This window comes from Ictidomys tridecemlineatus, chromosome 2 (genome assembly GCF_052094955.1).
Source record: "Ictidomys tridecemlineatus isolate mIctTri1 chromosome 2, mIctTri1.hap1, whole genome shotgun sequence".
Taxonomy (NCBI): domain Eukaryota; kingdom Metazoa; phylum Chordata; class Mammalia; order Rodentia; family Sciuridae; genus Ictidomys; species Ictidomys tridecemlineatus.
Window position 1 is genome coordinate 76,264,155 of NC_135478.1, and position 15,194 is coordinate 76,279,348.

Sequence of the window (15,194 nt, forward strand, 5' to 3'; positions counted from 1 at the left end):
TTTTTAAAAATTTTAAAAAGAATAGAATTTATTAAAAAAAAAAAAAAAAGAAAAAGAATAGAGCAGAATCAGCGTGATTTACACCACTTTTCTCCAGAAGTGAGCTCTACCTTGGTGTCCTGGGAAGGATGTGGCAGAGATCCATTCTGGATCTCGAATGGCAGGTTTAAGAGCCACATAAAGTCTGCATCCTACTCCCTCAAGTATGATGGTGACAGTGACATAAAGATAGTATCTTAGGGGCTGGGAACATGGCTGAAGCAGTAGTGCGCTCGCCTGGCATGCGCTCGCCTGGCATGCATGCGGCCCAGGTTCGATCCTCAGCACCACATACAAACAAAGATGTTGTGTCCGCCGAGAACTAAAAATAAATATTAAAAAATTCTCTCTCTCTCTTAAAAAAAAGATAGTATCTTAAATTACAGTCACCATTAATTTTTTTCACTCTCTCAGAGTAATTAATGCTCCCGGAATCAGCACCATGTTCGTCCTCAAGCCTTGCGTCCCACTGTGGGTCTCAGCCTGCACGGTGTGTGCCCTGCTGCTTAAAAGACCACGAACGTTTTTAATCATGTTGTGTTAGTCTGCCTTTTTTTTTTAGTTGTAGTTGGACACAATAACTTTATTTTATTTTTTATGTGGTGCTGAGGATTGAACCCAGGGCTTCGCATGTGCAGGCCAGTGCTCTACCGCAGAGCCACAACCCCAGCCCCTAGTCAGCTTTTCTTTATTGCAACAAATGATTGAGATAAATCAGCTTATAAAGAGAAAAGGTTGCCAGGCCAGATGGCACACGCCTGTAATTCCCAGCGGGTCAGGAGGCTGAGGCAGGAGGATCACGAGTTCAAAGCCAGCCTCAGCAACAGCGAGGCCCTAAGTAACTCAGGGAGACCCTGTCTCTAAATAGGATACAAAATAGGGCTGGGGATGGGGCTCAGTGGTCGAGGGCCCCTGAGTTCAATCCCCAGTAACCCCCACCAAAAAAAAAGAAAAAAAATGGAGAAAAGTCTTGTTGCGGCTTACAGTTTAGGGGTTTTGGTGCCCAGTCAGTTTGTCCCCTCGCTTTTAGGCCTGTGGCGAGGCAGCCCATCATGATGGGGAGCATTTGGTGGAGCAGAGCTGGTCACCTCATGGCAGAGAAGCAGAAAGAGAGAGAGGGGAAGAGGAAGAGACCAGGCTTCCACAGTCCCTTCCAGGCCACACCCCCAATGATTTTAAACCTCCCGCCAAACACACCTTCTACCAAGCCCCACCTCCCACAAAGCCCCACCCCTGCCAAGCCCCACCTCCTACAAAGCTCCACCCCTTCCAATCCCACCTCCCACTAAGCCCCACCCCTGCCAAGCCCCACCTCCTACTAAACCCCACCCCTGCCAAGCCCCACCTCCCACTAAGCCCCACCTCTCACTAAGCCCCTCTCCCACTAAGCCCCATCCCTGCTAAGCCTCACCTCCTTCCAAGCCCCACCTCCTGCTAAGCCCCACCTCCTGCTAAGCCCCACCTCCTGCTAAGCCCCACCTCCTGCTAAGCCTCACCTCCTGCTAAGCCCCACCTCTTAAAGGTTCCACAACCTAGGACGATCCTTTCACACGCCAACCCTTGGAGGACATTCCAGATTAAATCTATGGTAAATGCCTTCTTAACAATCCAGATAATGATTCAGAGATAAAATAATCCAATCATTCACAAACTCTAATAAAATGACAAGTTCTAATGCTTCAAGTAAGGAAAAAAAATTTAAAGGTCATTACATAAAATAAGATGTATTTTCAACATGCAAGTGTTCACATAGAGCTTGACGTAGACGGTACAAGGAACTGGTCAATATATGCCCCTAATTATAAATGAGTTTGGATTTACCCTAACGTGTTCTAAGCTTTTTCTTATCCTCTTTGGCTTTGTGCAGTAAAGTGCGCTTCGCTCTGTTCATAAAGAACCCCTGGTGGGTGCAGATTAATACCGAAGCCATCCTTTCGTGATGCAAATATCTTACCTAGTGTCATCATCACAACATGGTTTTCTGAAAAGAATGATGTTGTCAAATTGTTGTGGAAAAAAGAAAGTAAAACTTCCTTTGCTTTACTTGGAATTTCCTTCTTAGAAAAGCCAGTGTGTGAACTGTGTGTCCCCCCAGCCCTGTCCCTACTTGACTCCGTGGGAAGGTCCTGGTGCAGATCATCGTTAACAGTCTCACCTGTGTGCCAGCTGGGGTGGGCAGGACCTCTACATTGCTGTGACACACAGGATGGTTCTGTCCTGTCTCCTGCCTTGTGGAGTTGCTGACACCCTTGGGCCATGATTGGCATAAAATATTAATCAATGGGACAATCAAGAATGGCCACAGTTTTCTCACTATGCCCTTAAGGATTGGTATCACCCGTTACAGAGAACCCCAGGCATCTCTTAGCCAATGTGGGTGATGATTCTTCATTGAGATCCTATTTACAGCTTTTTCTGGGGGATGGGTGCTGTGGATGGAAGCCAGGGACTCACAGAAGCTACGCCTTGCTCTACCACTGAGCTACACTGCCTTCCCTTATTGGGAGCTTGATTAATATTATTTGAGGGGAGTACCAGGGATTGAACTCAGGGGCACTCGACCACTGAGCCCCATCCCCAGCCCTGTTTTGCATTTTATTTAGAGACAGGGTCTCACTGAGTTGCTTAGGGCCTCGCTTTGGCTGAGGCTGGCTTTAAACTCGTGATCCTCCTGTCTCAGCCTCCCCAGCCACTGGGATGACAGGTGTGCACCACCGAGCCCAACTATTATTATTTGAGTGTGTGTGTGGTCCTTGGGATCCAACCCAGGGTCTCACCTGTGCTAGGCAAGTGCTTACCTCTGAGCTCCAGCCAGAGCTCCTGTGGCCCAGGCCACCTGGGCGTGCTGAGAAGCCCTTGTGACCTGGCGTCTTCCTTCTCCACAGGGGCTGAAGATCAGCGTGCTCTGGACCCTCTACTATGGCATCCTCAGTGCTTTTGCGCCTGTGTATAGCTGGATCCTGGTGCTCCGAGGCCTGGTGGGCTTTGGGATCGGAGGGGTCCCCCAGTCGTAAGTAAATACCCAGCTCCACCATCCAGCCGGGTCGCCAGTCAGCTGGTCCACTCTCCCTATCCACGGGTTCTGCGTCATGCATTAAAGAACATTTGAAAAAAAAAATCGCATCTATATACTGAACATGGACAGACTTTCTCCTTGTTATTGTCACCTAAAGAGCAGAGCGTCATAGCCATTGCCATCACATCTACCTTGTATTGGGTGTCGTAAGTCATCTGGAGATGACCGGGCGTGGGGGTGCCCACCTGGAAACCCAGCCACTTGGGAGGCTGAGGCAGGAGGATCCCAGGTTCAAGGCCAGCCTGGGCAACTTGGTGCAACCTTGTCTCAAGTTAGAAGATCAAAAGGGCTGGGGATATAGACCAGCGGTGAAATGCCCCTGGGTTCAATCCCTGGAACACACTCACACACACACACACTCACACACACACGTGTGTGTTAAAACCATTCCCCACTGAATCCAAGGGACAGCTGTAGGTGTGGTCATGGCCTTGGGGGTGGAAGGCTACTGATCCAGCAATAGAATACCATCATTGTGATGATTGACAGCAACCACACAATAGCTGGAAGGTCACAAAAGTGACATCATAATAAAAAGAACAGACTTGGCATTGTCTGGACATTAGAGTTGACACAGGGGTGCCCAGAGGGTACGTGCTATCGCTTTATAGCCATCTGAGACTCAGAGGGTGAATCCCTTGCCCGGCTCTCACTAAGAACCCGGGTGGTCTGCCTGCGGCACCCAAGCTGGTCACTACCACGAGTGTGGCCTCCTGCCCCTTCTGCCCTCCTCACGATGGGGCAGGGAGCCACGCTGGACTGTCTGGTGGTTGCTCTTAGAGTTTAAGGTACTCAGGGTTGTTATAAGAGGCTGCTCTCTCCTGGGGAGTGAGGGAAGGCTTTGCATTCTTGCTGGGCCCAAATCCAGGGGCCAGACAGGGCTTAGCAACTATGGCAGACCTACTGACCAGCGCCATCCATAAAGTTTTATTGGAACACACCACACTCCTCATTGACCTACTGTCTGTGTACCTCAGCAACAGAATCAAATCGTTTCAAAAGCTGAGCTATTTACTATGTGGCGCATTATAGAAAAAAGTATATTGGACACCCACCCCTGTCCCCTGTCCCCTCCAAAAAAATACCCCACAATTATCCAGTATTTCATGTTTACTCTGTGGCAGGTGCTGTTTTAAACAATTTGCCCAGATTACCTCTGTAAATCCCTCAATTTTCCCTAAAAGGTAAGTTCTCTTAGTAACTGAGAGAACTAAGTTCTCTTAGTAAAAAGACACAGAGAGGTCAAGGAACTTGGTTCAGATAGCACAGCCACAAAGTGGCTAGAGTGTGAACCCAGGTCTTATAACTCTAGAGTTTAGACGCTGACCATTCTGCTTGCTGCCTTGCTCTGAAGGATGTAAAGGACTGGACACTCAAAGGGGGACTTAGGGAAGGCGTAGAATGTTTTATGTGAAGGGAACTACATGAATACGTGAAGCCATAACTGTGACTAGGGAAGGCTACTGGCCCAGTTTTTGTTAGCTGCAGGGATGAGAGCTATGGGAATTGAGAGCTGAAGTCTGACAGGCAAGCCAGGGAAGGCTTGCTAAACGCCCTGAATGCCGTACCAAAGGGATTGACTGTGGGCAGCGGGGAGCCACTGAGTGTTCTTGAGCAGGGGAGGCACTTCAGGACTCCTGATCTAGCAGGGGAGACAGGATGAAGGGGGAGTGAGGAATTTTGTCGTTCCACTTTCTGAAGGAATGAAACCTGGTATGGCACAGCACGGCATCCACCTCCGGCCACCCCTTGCACCTCTTGGATCAACCTGTTCTATTGCAAAAGCTCATCGTCTCTCTGCGGTCTGGCTGCTCTCTCTTGCTGCGGAGATTGACATAGGATGATTAGTAGGATAAACTCCAGGCCCTGCTCTTGCTGCTGGTCTTGTAGCTGCCGAGATGCCCATTTTGTCCCCTCCTCTGCCACCCAGTCTAGACTCCCCTCAGCTTTGGCCAGTACCTTCACTGATGGCGATGGTTTGCCTGGCGGGGTGACTGAGGCTCTGTGCCTGAGGGGTCTGAGTCCCTGGTCCGCATGCTCTTCTCGGGCCATAACTGTTGCACTTGTTCATTTAGCAACAAAACCAGGCACGGAGCTGAGCAGGGTGGTACATGCCGTAATCCCAGCCTCTCAGGAGGCTGAGGCAGGAGGATGGCGAGTTCAAGACCAGCCTCAGCAATTTAGCAAGGCCCTAAGCAACTCAGCGAGACCCTGTCTCTAAATAAAAAATACAAAGGGCTGGGATGTGGCTCAGTGGTTAAGCACCCGTGGGTTCAATTCCTAGTACCCAAAATCAATCAATCAATCAATCAAAACTGAGCAGGGAAATGTCCAGCCTCATCACCTTGGTGCCTGGTTGGGATTACTTTCTCTGGCTAGTGAATGGCGACCCTTTTCCTTGCCTGCTCATATCTTGACAAAAGGAGCCCAAGGTCACTGGATGGCGCTGTTGCTTAAAGTCTAAGGACTTTGTGTGTGTGTGTGGGAAGGGGGTGCTGGAGATTGAACCCAGGGGCACTCTACCCTGGCCCTTTTTTATTTTTTAATTTTGAGGCAGGGTCTCATTTAGTTGTTGAGGCTGGCCTTGAACTTGAAATCCTCCTTCCTCAGCCTCCCAAGTCACAGAGATTACAGGCATGTGCCCCCACACCCAGGTTCTAAAGAGACTCTTGTGGTATCCTCTGGAAGAAGCTTTTCCTCCCTGGGAGCCAAGGCCTCTAGACTCCCAGAGCCTAGAAGATGCACAGATTCCCCCAAGTGGGTCACTTGGAATAATGCAGTGAAGGTCAGTCCTCCTTTCAACCCTTCATTTCCAGACCCACGTGTTCTTTGTACTGGGAACACAGCCATAAAATGGCCATTGACTTAAGTGTGTACTACGTCTTGGGGGACAGTCCCCTGTCCTCACTGGCACCTAACCCTAACCTAACTCTAGCGTGTCTTCTAAGGCTGCAGGGTGGCATGGTACGTGAGGGACCACTGACTCCGTGGTCACGTGCCAGCCCTCACGTATCCTTTGGGAAAGGTTGGGAGAGACTCTCAGCAGGGCGATGTCAGTTCTGGTCACGTGGTGGGCTCTGCAGCCAGAGTGCTGGGTTTGAATCCTGCTTCCGTCACGTGATATAGCTGCGTGACCTTGGGGAAGTCCCCGAACCTTTCTGTGCCTCTATTTCCTCATTTTTAACAAGGGGACACAACACACAGCCACTTGATGGGGTCCCTTAGGATTTTAAAGGACAGCACGTGTGAAGTAGCCAGGGGAGGCAGGGAGAGCATGCGATGCGTGTCAGCAGGCGTCTCATCTGCTGCAGGCTCTGGTGAGGAGTTCGAGTGTCCCCAGGAGGAGTGACAGATGCAGAGTGTCGTCATATGCAGGAGGGGAGACGTGACCATGCGGAGTCACGTCTAGGCTCTAGGTCCTCGGGCCATTGGAGGCGAGAAGGACAGTGGGTGGTCCTCGTCCCCCATCCCTCCATTCCTCAGGCGCCTGCTCCAGGGCCGTCCAGACGCCACGTCTGACATGGTCCCCTGGATCTGGAAGGGGTTTAAAGAACACTGGGCCTCAAAGCGGAGGCTGTGAACAGAGCCACCACCATGAACCTGGACTGGCGGGGGCTGGTAGCCAGCCGCTCCACTGCTGGCCCAGCTCTGGGACTTCCTGCAGGTGTGGCACTGCCCCATTCGGAGCCGTGCATCGACGAGGGCACAGCATTTCCCGGTGGCTGGAAGGGAGATGTGCACAGAAGAGTCATCGGAGTCCCTTCCCGGGGAGGCTCAGGGATGCAGCAGACAGAGCCTCCAAAGAGTTACTGGATTTTCTTCCCCTGTGTGGAACCACGTGCAGAAGGCCCCAGAAACTCTTGTTCAGGAAGGTGGATGAGTGACTCGTTTTCTGTTTCTGCACACACGTTTCTTGGAAACGGCCTAAAGTGATGAATGGAATCTTTCAATGATGCCGGACAGGATGAAGAGGATGCCATCGGCTGACCAGAAATGCCCAGGGCTCTCTGGACGCTCTCCGGCAGGTGGGATTACAGTGGGAGAAGAACTGACGCAAAGAAGGACCATGTCCCCAAACACCAAAGGCGAAGGACCACAGCGGGAGACGGAGTCTGGCCTCGGAGTCTGGGAGTGCACAGGGGGGAGGGAGGGAGGACCCAGGGGAGTGAAATAAAGGACACAGAGAGTGACCAGGGCCTCCCCTGACTGGTGAGGTGAGGGTCTCCAGCTCACCTGGGTCCTCCAGCCCCCCAAACAGTCTGCCTCCCTCGGATGACCTAGAAGAAACCGCGGCAACCCATCTCTTCCTGCTCTGCTCACACAATGTCCCCAGCAACTGGTTGGTCCCCCTTGCTGGGGGGGGGGCAGACCCCCAAATGCAAGATCTCTTTTTACGCCGTGTCCTGAAGCCAAAAATGAAATTGGAGCTGGGCCCAAAGTCTTCAGCACCCAAAGCCCGGAGAAGGGGGGCCCAGCCCCTGGAAGACTTCCCAACCTGCCGGGGGGGGGGGTGTCATGGGTAAAGGGTAAAGGGAATGGGGGGAGCAGAGGCTGGCGAAGGAGGGGAACCTTCATGTCTTTTCTTGGGACAGGTGGGGATTTCCCGGACTCTTCTTGCTCCTGTCATAGTCTGGCCCATCTTGTCGTGGTGGCTGGTCCATGTGTCACTTAGTATGGAAATTGGATTGTCAGGAGGTTTGAGGTCTTGGAGAGGTCATTTTGGTGGCCGTTTGGGATCTGGCTGGTGTCAGCTGATGATCATGTAAAGGAACTTCCAGCATCCAGCACCCTCTTTTCAAGGATGAACTCAGGGAGGGTAGGAGGCAGGCCAGGTGAGGTAGATACGCACTGGGTACGTATCCACCCCCCTCCTTTTTTTTTTTTTTTTTTTTGGTACCAGGGATTGAACTCAGGGGCACTCGACCCCTGAGCCCCCTCCCCAGCCCTATTTTGTATTTTATTTAGAGACAGGGTCTCACTGAGTTGCTTAGGGCCTCGCTGTTGCTGAGGCTGGCTGTGAACTCCCAATCCTCCTGCCTCAGCCTCCCAAGCCGCTGGGATGACAGGTGTGCTCTATCACGCCGGGCTCACTCCCCGTTGTTGAGGTATGATAAAGGGTGAGGGTCTATCTTCTGTGACTCCTTCAGGCTGAATCTGGGTGTCACCTGGCAGAAGAGTGAATGTTTCCCCTAGCTCACCTGAAATAAGTCTCATGATCACCGGCTGCAGGCATAGCTATTTTTATCCCCCGAGTCAACATCGCTTGTAGTCTTATGGACTCCGACTTTCTGCTCCTAACAGAAATCAAACAGTTGAGGTCGTGTGGTCCAAAGAGCAGAAGGAGCCACTCAGCCATCAGGGGACCCAGGAGAGGTAGAAACCAGGAACAGCCCTTTCAACCACTTGCGCAGGGAGGACTGGACAGTGGTCCTGGAGCCCATGTGACCCTGGTGCTTCATAAAATGGACAGGCCGTGTGGGATGTCCTTCACTGGTCTGGGCAGTCGAAGCAGATTATTACCTTAAAAAAAGGAACCGGATTCTCCATCCTAGAATAGGAAGGGTCCTTATGAACCAGAGGGCAGAGCCAAGGCAGGGAGGCACACGAACGTTTTGGAAATGGGAAGGGGGACCCCTCCCAAGGGCCAGGGAATGAGCCCCCCCCCCCAAGTGACATTGCCAGCTTTAAAGTCTCGGGTACTAATGATTTCACCTGTCGAGATGTGTCACTGCGCAGGTAGCAGCTGTACCCACTGCTGCAGAGCGTCCTCCCGTGGAGCGGGTAAGAGGCCCAAGGCAGGTTGATTACAAGGGTGACAGGTGGATGCTGGGCTGGGCTTACTCCTCCTTTGCCTGAGCGCCATCGCGGGTCACCTGGTTGTCAGAAGTACTCTCCGTACATGGTCACGTGGCCTGTGTGCCAACTCGTGGTCTGGTGCAGTCTCTTTGGAGAGTTCTTGTCAGGCGATCATGAAAGAATCCTTCCTTCACATCTCCTTGGCTCTGTTCATCTTGTAAGGTTGACTCAGGTGACTCCAGTTTGATTTTGTTACCTCCTTGTAGATTCCCTCCTTTCTGTCCCTGTAAACCTTGCTGAGTAGCCGTCCCCTGGTCCCGTCCCAGGGTCTGGTTTTTATTGTCCCTTGTCACCAGGCTGGACTTGCCCCAGTTGGTCGGTCATTGGTCCCATCTGGTCCCACATTAGAGGAGAGTGACAGGGGATCAGGGATCAGCGTCCAGCGCCCCCCTTTGTAATGTTCAGTTCATCCTTTGGTAGGGCGGCAGCTCAGAACACTGAGCCCTGTTCTGTCCTTTGTGGTTCTCCTGAGGAATTTTGAGAAGCAACAGGGATGGAGTTTTAAAAGGAAAACTGCAAAGTGAAATTTACAAGAGCCAAACAGATTCAGTTTGTACGTTAGATTTGAACCAAGAAACCTGATCCTTTTACAGTAATACCAATTTTTTTTGGGGGGGGGGTGCAAAGATACCCCAAGAAGGACCACTTTATTTGTAAGATGAGTTCAGCTTTGTGAGAAAGCCATAGTTAAGAGTACTTGGGGATGGGGCTGGGGCTGGGGCTGGCGCTCAGCAGCAGAGCGCTGGCCTCCCTTGTGAGAGGCCCTGCGTTCGATCCTCAGCACCACATAAAAATAAATAAATAAAACAAAGATATTGTGTCCATCTACAACTACAAAAAATATTTTTTAAAAAAAGAGTACTTGTAAGAATCCTTTTCTTGACTCTGAATGCAAATGCTCTAGAAAATAAAGTCAAAACTGTGGATGATGATAGACTTAGATAACCATGGTTAGAATTTTGATGAGAGTTTAGCAGTTGACTCCTCTTCCCCAGAAAAAAAAATATTGAGTTTTTTTTTTTAAACTACCAGGGATTGAACTCAGAGGTGCTAAACTGCTGAACCATATCCCAAGGCCTTTTTAAATATTTTATTTATTTAGAGTCAGGATCTTGCTAAGTTGCTTAGGGCCTCACTTAACTGATGAGGCTAGCTTTGAACTCACCATCCTCCTGCCTTAGCCTCCAAAGAGGCTGGGATTACAGACGGCACCACCATGCCCTGCTCTGTATACAGCATCTTGGGGTGACAGTCATGGCTGATAGAATTATATCAGAACCATCAGATCTTTATGCATTTTGTAAAATCTTTTGAATATTTATATCAATAATACTTACCACAGGGCTGGGGATGTGGCTCAAGCAGTAGCACGCTCCCCTGGCATGCGTGCGGCCCGGGTTCGATCCTCAGCACCACATACAAACAAGTGTCTGCTGAAAACTAAAAAATAAATATTAAAAACAATAATAATAATAATAATAATAACAATACTTACCACATATTGTGGAAATAATAGTTGCTAATTAAACCACAGTTTACAAACTAAATATAAACAGTTCTAAGTCATCACTAAAAAGACTTTAAAACAGGGCTGGGGTTGTGACTTAGTGGTAGAGCAGTTGCCTAGCGCATGGAAGGCCCTGGGTTCGATCCTCAGCACCACATAAAAATAAGTAAACAAAATAAAGGTATTGTGTCCAACTACAACTAAAAAATAAATATTTTTTTTAAAAAAAGACTTTAAAACAAGTAGATGCTTAAGCAAACCATAACTCTTTAAGATTGTTTCCCTAAGTAATCAAAAACCCAATAAAGACAGCAGAAAACATAAAAAATCACCTTCATAAAATGCATGATGTCAGTTTTTGTAAATTTTACTAAAAGTAAATAAATATTTTAAGAAAACCTTGTTGCTTTAGACATTAATTTGATCGTGAGGTTGGGTGTGGTGGCTCCCACCTGTAACCCTAGTGACTCTGGAGACTGAGGAAGGAGGACCCCAAGTTCAAGAGCACTCTCAGCAACTTAGTAACACCCTCTCTCAAAATAAAGACTGGGGATCAGAGGGAGAGCACCACTGGGTTTAATCCACAGCCAGAAAAGAAAAAAAAATAAAGTCTGGTTTTATATCAGTGCATTAAACTTAATTAACTTTAATTAATTAGTTAATTTTTTGGTAGTGAGGATTGAACCTAGTGGCACATTACTACTGAGTTATATCCCAACCCCTGTTCAAATTTCTATTTAATTTTGGGGGTTAAGATTCAACCCAGGGGTGCTTTACTAATGAGCCACATCCCCAGCCCTTTTATTTATTTATTTTTTAATATTTGTTTAGTTGTAGATGAACACACAGTATTTTTGTTTTTATGTGGTGCTGAGGACAGAACCCAGTGCCTCACACATGCTAGGCAAGCACTTTACCACTGAGCTACAGCCTCAGACCCTCTTAGGCCCTTTTACAAGACAGGATCTCACTGAGTTCCTGAGTCCTGCCTCAGCCTCCTAAGTCACTGGGATTACAAGTATGCCCCACCATGCCCACCTTAAATTTTAATCTTAGAAAAGCCTATAAATAATTTTTTTAAATATTTTTTCTTAGTTGTAGCTGGACACAATATCTTTATTTATTTATTTGTATGTGGTGCTGAGATTTGAACCCAGTGCCTCACACATGCAAGGCAAGTGATCTACCACTGAGCTACAACCTCAGCCCCTAAATAATTTTTCATAGTTTTAGCCAACTTAACCAAACTAAATTTTCTTTAAAAACATTTGTCCTTCACAAAACAAATCTTGTTTAACCCTTTACTATTTTGCCTTGGCTTTCTTTTTTTCTGTTTTGGGATAAAAATCTAATTTTACCTTCAAAATCCTATCTCCTCCAAATGCATTTTCTTTTCTTTTTAATCTTTCTTACCAAAAATTCCTCAATTTACAACTTTTTTGTCTATCTTTCTTCCCTGGTTGCTAGCTTGTTCCTACTTTGTTTTCTTCCTTAGATTTTTCATTTTGAAACAGTACTTACAAAACGTCTGAATACAGATGAAATTAACATTTTTCTCAATAAAATACTTTTCTTAAAAATAATGTTTCATCAACTTGAGCCTGGAGACTCCCTCCTGTAAACTCAGCAACCTGGGAGGCTGAGCCAGGAGGATCTCAAGTTTGAGGCCAGTCTCAGCAACTTAGCGAGGCCCTAAGCAACTTAGTGAGACCCTGTCTCCCAATAAAATATAAAAAAGACCGGGGATGTGGCTCAGTGATAAAGTACCCTGGGTTCAATCGCCAGTACTAAAATCATAATACTAATAATTTTTTTCCTCAAAACACAGATTACTTAGCAATCTTACTTTCAGTGAAGACCCTGAAAGCAAAGCACTCTTGAACTCTTTTTGGTTTCTCTTTCTGTGGGGGGAGGGAGGCGGGGGGGGGGGGTACTGAGGATCTGACCCAGGGCCCCCTCATGCTAGGTTAACACTCTACCACTGAGCTCCATCCCCAGCCTTTTTCCATTTCTTATTTAGAGGCAAGGTCTTGCTAAGTTGCCCAGGCTGGCCTCCAACTAGAGATCCTCCTGCCTCGGCCCCCTGAATGACCGGGGTTACAGGTGTGGGCCTCTGTGCCTAGGTCTTAAACTGTTTCTCACACACCAACATGTTCTTCCCCACCTTTTTTTTTTTTAAACTGGTGCATAATAGTCGCACATACTGATGGGATTGTTGTGACACACTCACACAGGCACACCAAAAATCATCTAATCTGATCAGTATCCCTCCCCCGAACTCCCCCTCCCTCTCCACCTGCCACCCCCTGTTCCCTCTCCTCTACTGATCTCCCTTTGATTTTCCTGAGGTCTGCCCCCACCTTTCTTTTCCTTTTTCTTCCCTATCTTAGAGAAAACAGAGACCCTGGACCTTCTGAGTCTCACTTGTTTCCCTTAATGCGAGGGCCGCTAGTCCCAGCCATTTTCCTCGGCAAACACTACAGTCTCATTTTTATCTATGGCTGAATGAAACTCCATTGTGTGTGCCTACCCCATGTTCTCTATCCGTTCACAGTCGATGGACCCCTAGTCTGGTTGCTCTTGTGAATTGTGCTGTATAAACATGGGTCTGCAGGTGTCACTGTAGTTCAATGACTTCATTTCTTCAGGATGGGGCACAGTTGGGTCAGGTGGTGGTTACATGCCTAACCCTTTGGGGAGCCTCCCTCCTGATTTCCACCGCGGTGGTACTAACTCACAGTCCCGCCAGGAGTGTAAATGGGCTCCTTTCTCTCCACGTCCTCGCCAGCACTTGCGATCACTCGTCTTCTTGATGACCGCCATTCCCACCAATAGGAGATGAGATCTCAGTGTAGTTTGGACTTGAATCTGATCGCTGATGATGTGGAATCCTTTTCATGAATTTGTTGGCTATTTGTCCTTTTGAAAAAGTGTCTGTTTAATTCATTCTCCCCTTTACTAATAGGGTTATTGATTCTTTTCGGTGCAACGTTTCTATGAGTTCTTTATTTCTTCTAGATATTAATCCTGTTAGAAGAGGAGCTGGCAGAGATTTCCTCCCATTGTGCGTGTTCTTTACCTTTCTAGTGGTTCCCTTGGTTGTGTAGAAGTGTTTAATTGGACGCTGTCCCTCTGATGAACTCTTGGTGTTATTTCCTGAGCTTCAGGGGTCCTATCGAGAAAGCCGTGCAGTGTTGAGCCTGGGTTTTCTTCTCTTCTCGGACTCGCATAGTTTCTGGTCTAAGTTGGAATTTTCAGACCCATTCTGACTTGACTTGTGCAGGGTGAGAGAGAAGCGTCCAGATTCCTTTTTTCTACATGATAACTGCGGAACCAGTTTTCCCGGTACCCTTTGTTACAAAGGCTGTTTTTCCTCCAGGGTCTGTTTGGGTGTCTTTGTCTAGGATCAGTATATAAAACACTTGTTTTATATACTTATCGGATTTATTCATGAAAACTGAGATATCAGACAGCATAGTCAACACTTTTAAATCGTTTTTTTGTCAAAAGAAAAATGCCTGTCGTCCCAGCGGCTGAGGAGGCTGAGGCAGGAGGATCACAAGTTCAAAGCCAGCCTCAGCAACTTAGTGAGGCACTAAGCAACTCAGTGAGGCCCTGTCTCTAAATAAAATACAAAATAGGGCTGGGGATGTGGCTCAGGGGTCGAGTGCCCCCGAGTTCAATCCCTGGTACCAAAAAAAGAAAAAGAAAAATGCTAACAGTTTTTTGTACTGGAAACATAGAAAGCAATGATCATTCCATTTTAAACATCTCACAGAAATAACCCTAACCTGATTAGCCAATGACCGAGGCAAAATGCATGCTAACAATTCTGAAGACATCTTTATTTTTATCTTGCCAATAAATTTAAATGAACTATTTGTGAGATTGACTGACATTAAACTTCCTACAGATTTAAGGGCAGGACACGGGCCAAAAACCCATCCTTGCTGACTGCATCTGCAGTTATCTTAGAGATTATCTTCAGGTGTTTACAAGAAGTTTTTAAGTCAGGCAAGCTGACGAAACAAGACCATCAACTGAAACGTGCAGAACCCCAAGGTGCATCACCAGGGAAAGGCTGTAAGACATTAGCATAAGCTCATTAAGAAAGCGCAGGAGAGCCAGGTAGGGTGGCACCCACCTGTCATCCCAGAGGCTCCGGAGGCCGAGGCAGGAGGATTGCAGGTTCAAGGTCAGCCTCAACAACCTAGTGAGGCCCTGAGCAACTTAGTGAGATGCTGTCTCAAAATTTAAAAAATGGGCTAGGGGTGTGACTCAGTGGTTAAGCCCTGCTGGGATTAATCCCTTATAATCCCCCACCCCCCCCCCAAAAAAAAGTGCAGGAGAAAACTCTGCCCAAAAAAACCCAGAGTGGTTGCAGGGATTCCCACTGAATCTGCTCCTCGGCAGCTTATACTGATGGTTTGGTTTTGGTTTGGGGTTTTGTGGTACTGGGGATTGAACCCACAAAGCTACATCCCCAGCCCTCTTTATTTATCATTTTGAGACAGGGTCTCACCAAGTTGCTGAGGCTGGCCTCGAACTTGGGCTCCTCCTGACTCAGCCTTGTGAGGACCTGGGATTGCAGGTGGGGGCCACTTTGCGTGGCTGCTGATGGGTTTGGTTAAATTCTGTCCAGCGAGCGCTCTCTCCAGGACCTCTTTTGTGAGAGGCTGATTGGGTGGCCGGAACAGGAGTGGAGGAGGGAGAAAC

At 48.1% G+C, this 15,194-nt stretch overlaps 1 protein-coding gene across 1 annotated transcript in view; it reads left to right on the plus strand.

Annotated features, from left to right (window-relative positions):
• Positions 1-15,194, plus strand: part of Svop (SV2 related protein) — an 83,598-nt gene that overhangs the window by 39,582 nt on the left and 28,822 nt on the right. Inside the window, exon 6 of the mRNA XM_078038955.1 lies at positions 2,925-3,049. Within this exon, the coding sequence (XP_077895081.1) occupies positions 2,925-3,049 (125 nt within the window). The remainder of the gene's footprint in view (positions 1-2,924; positions 3,050-15,194) is intronic.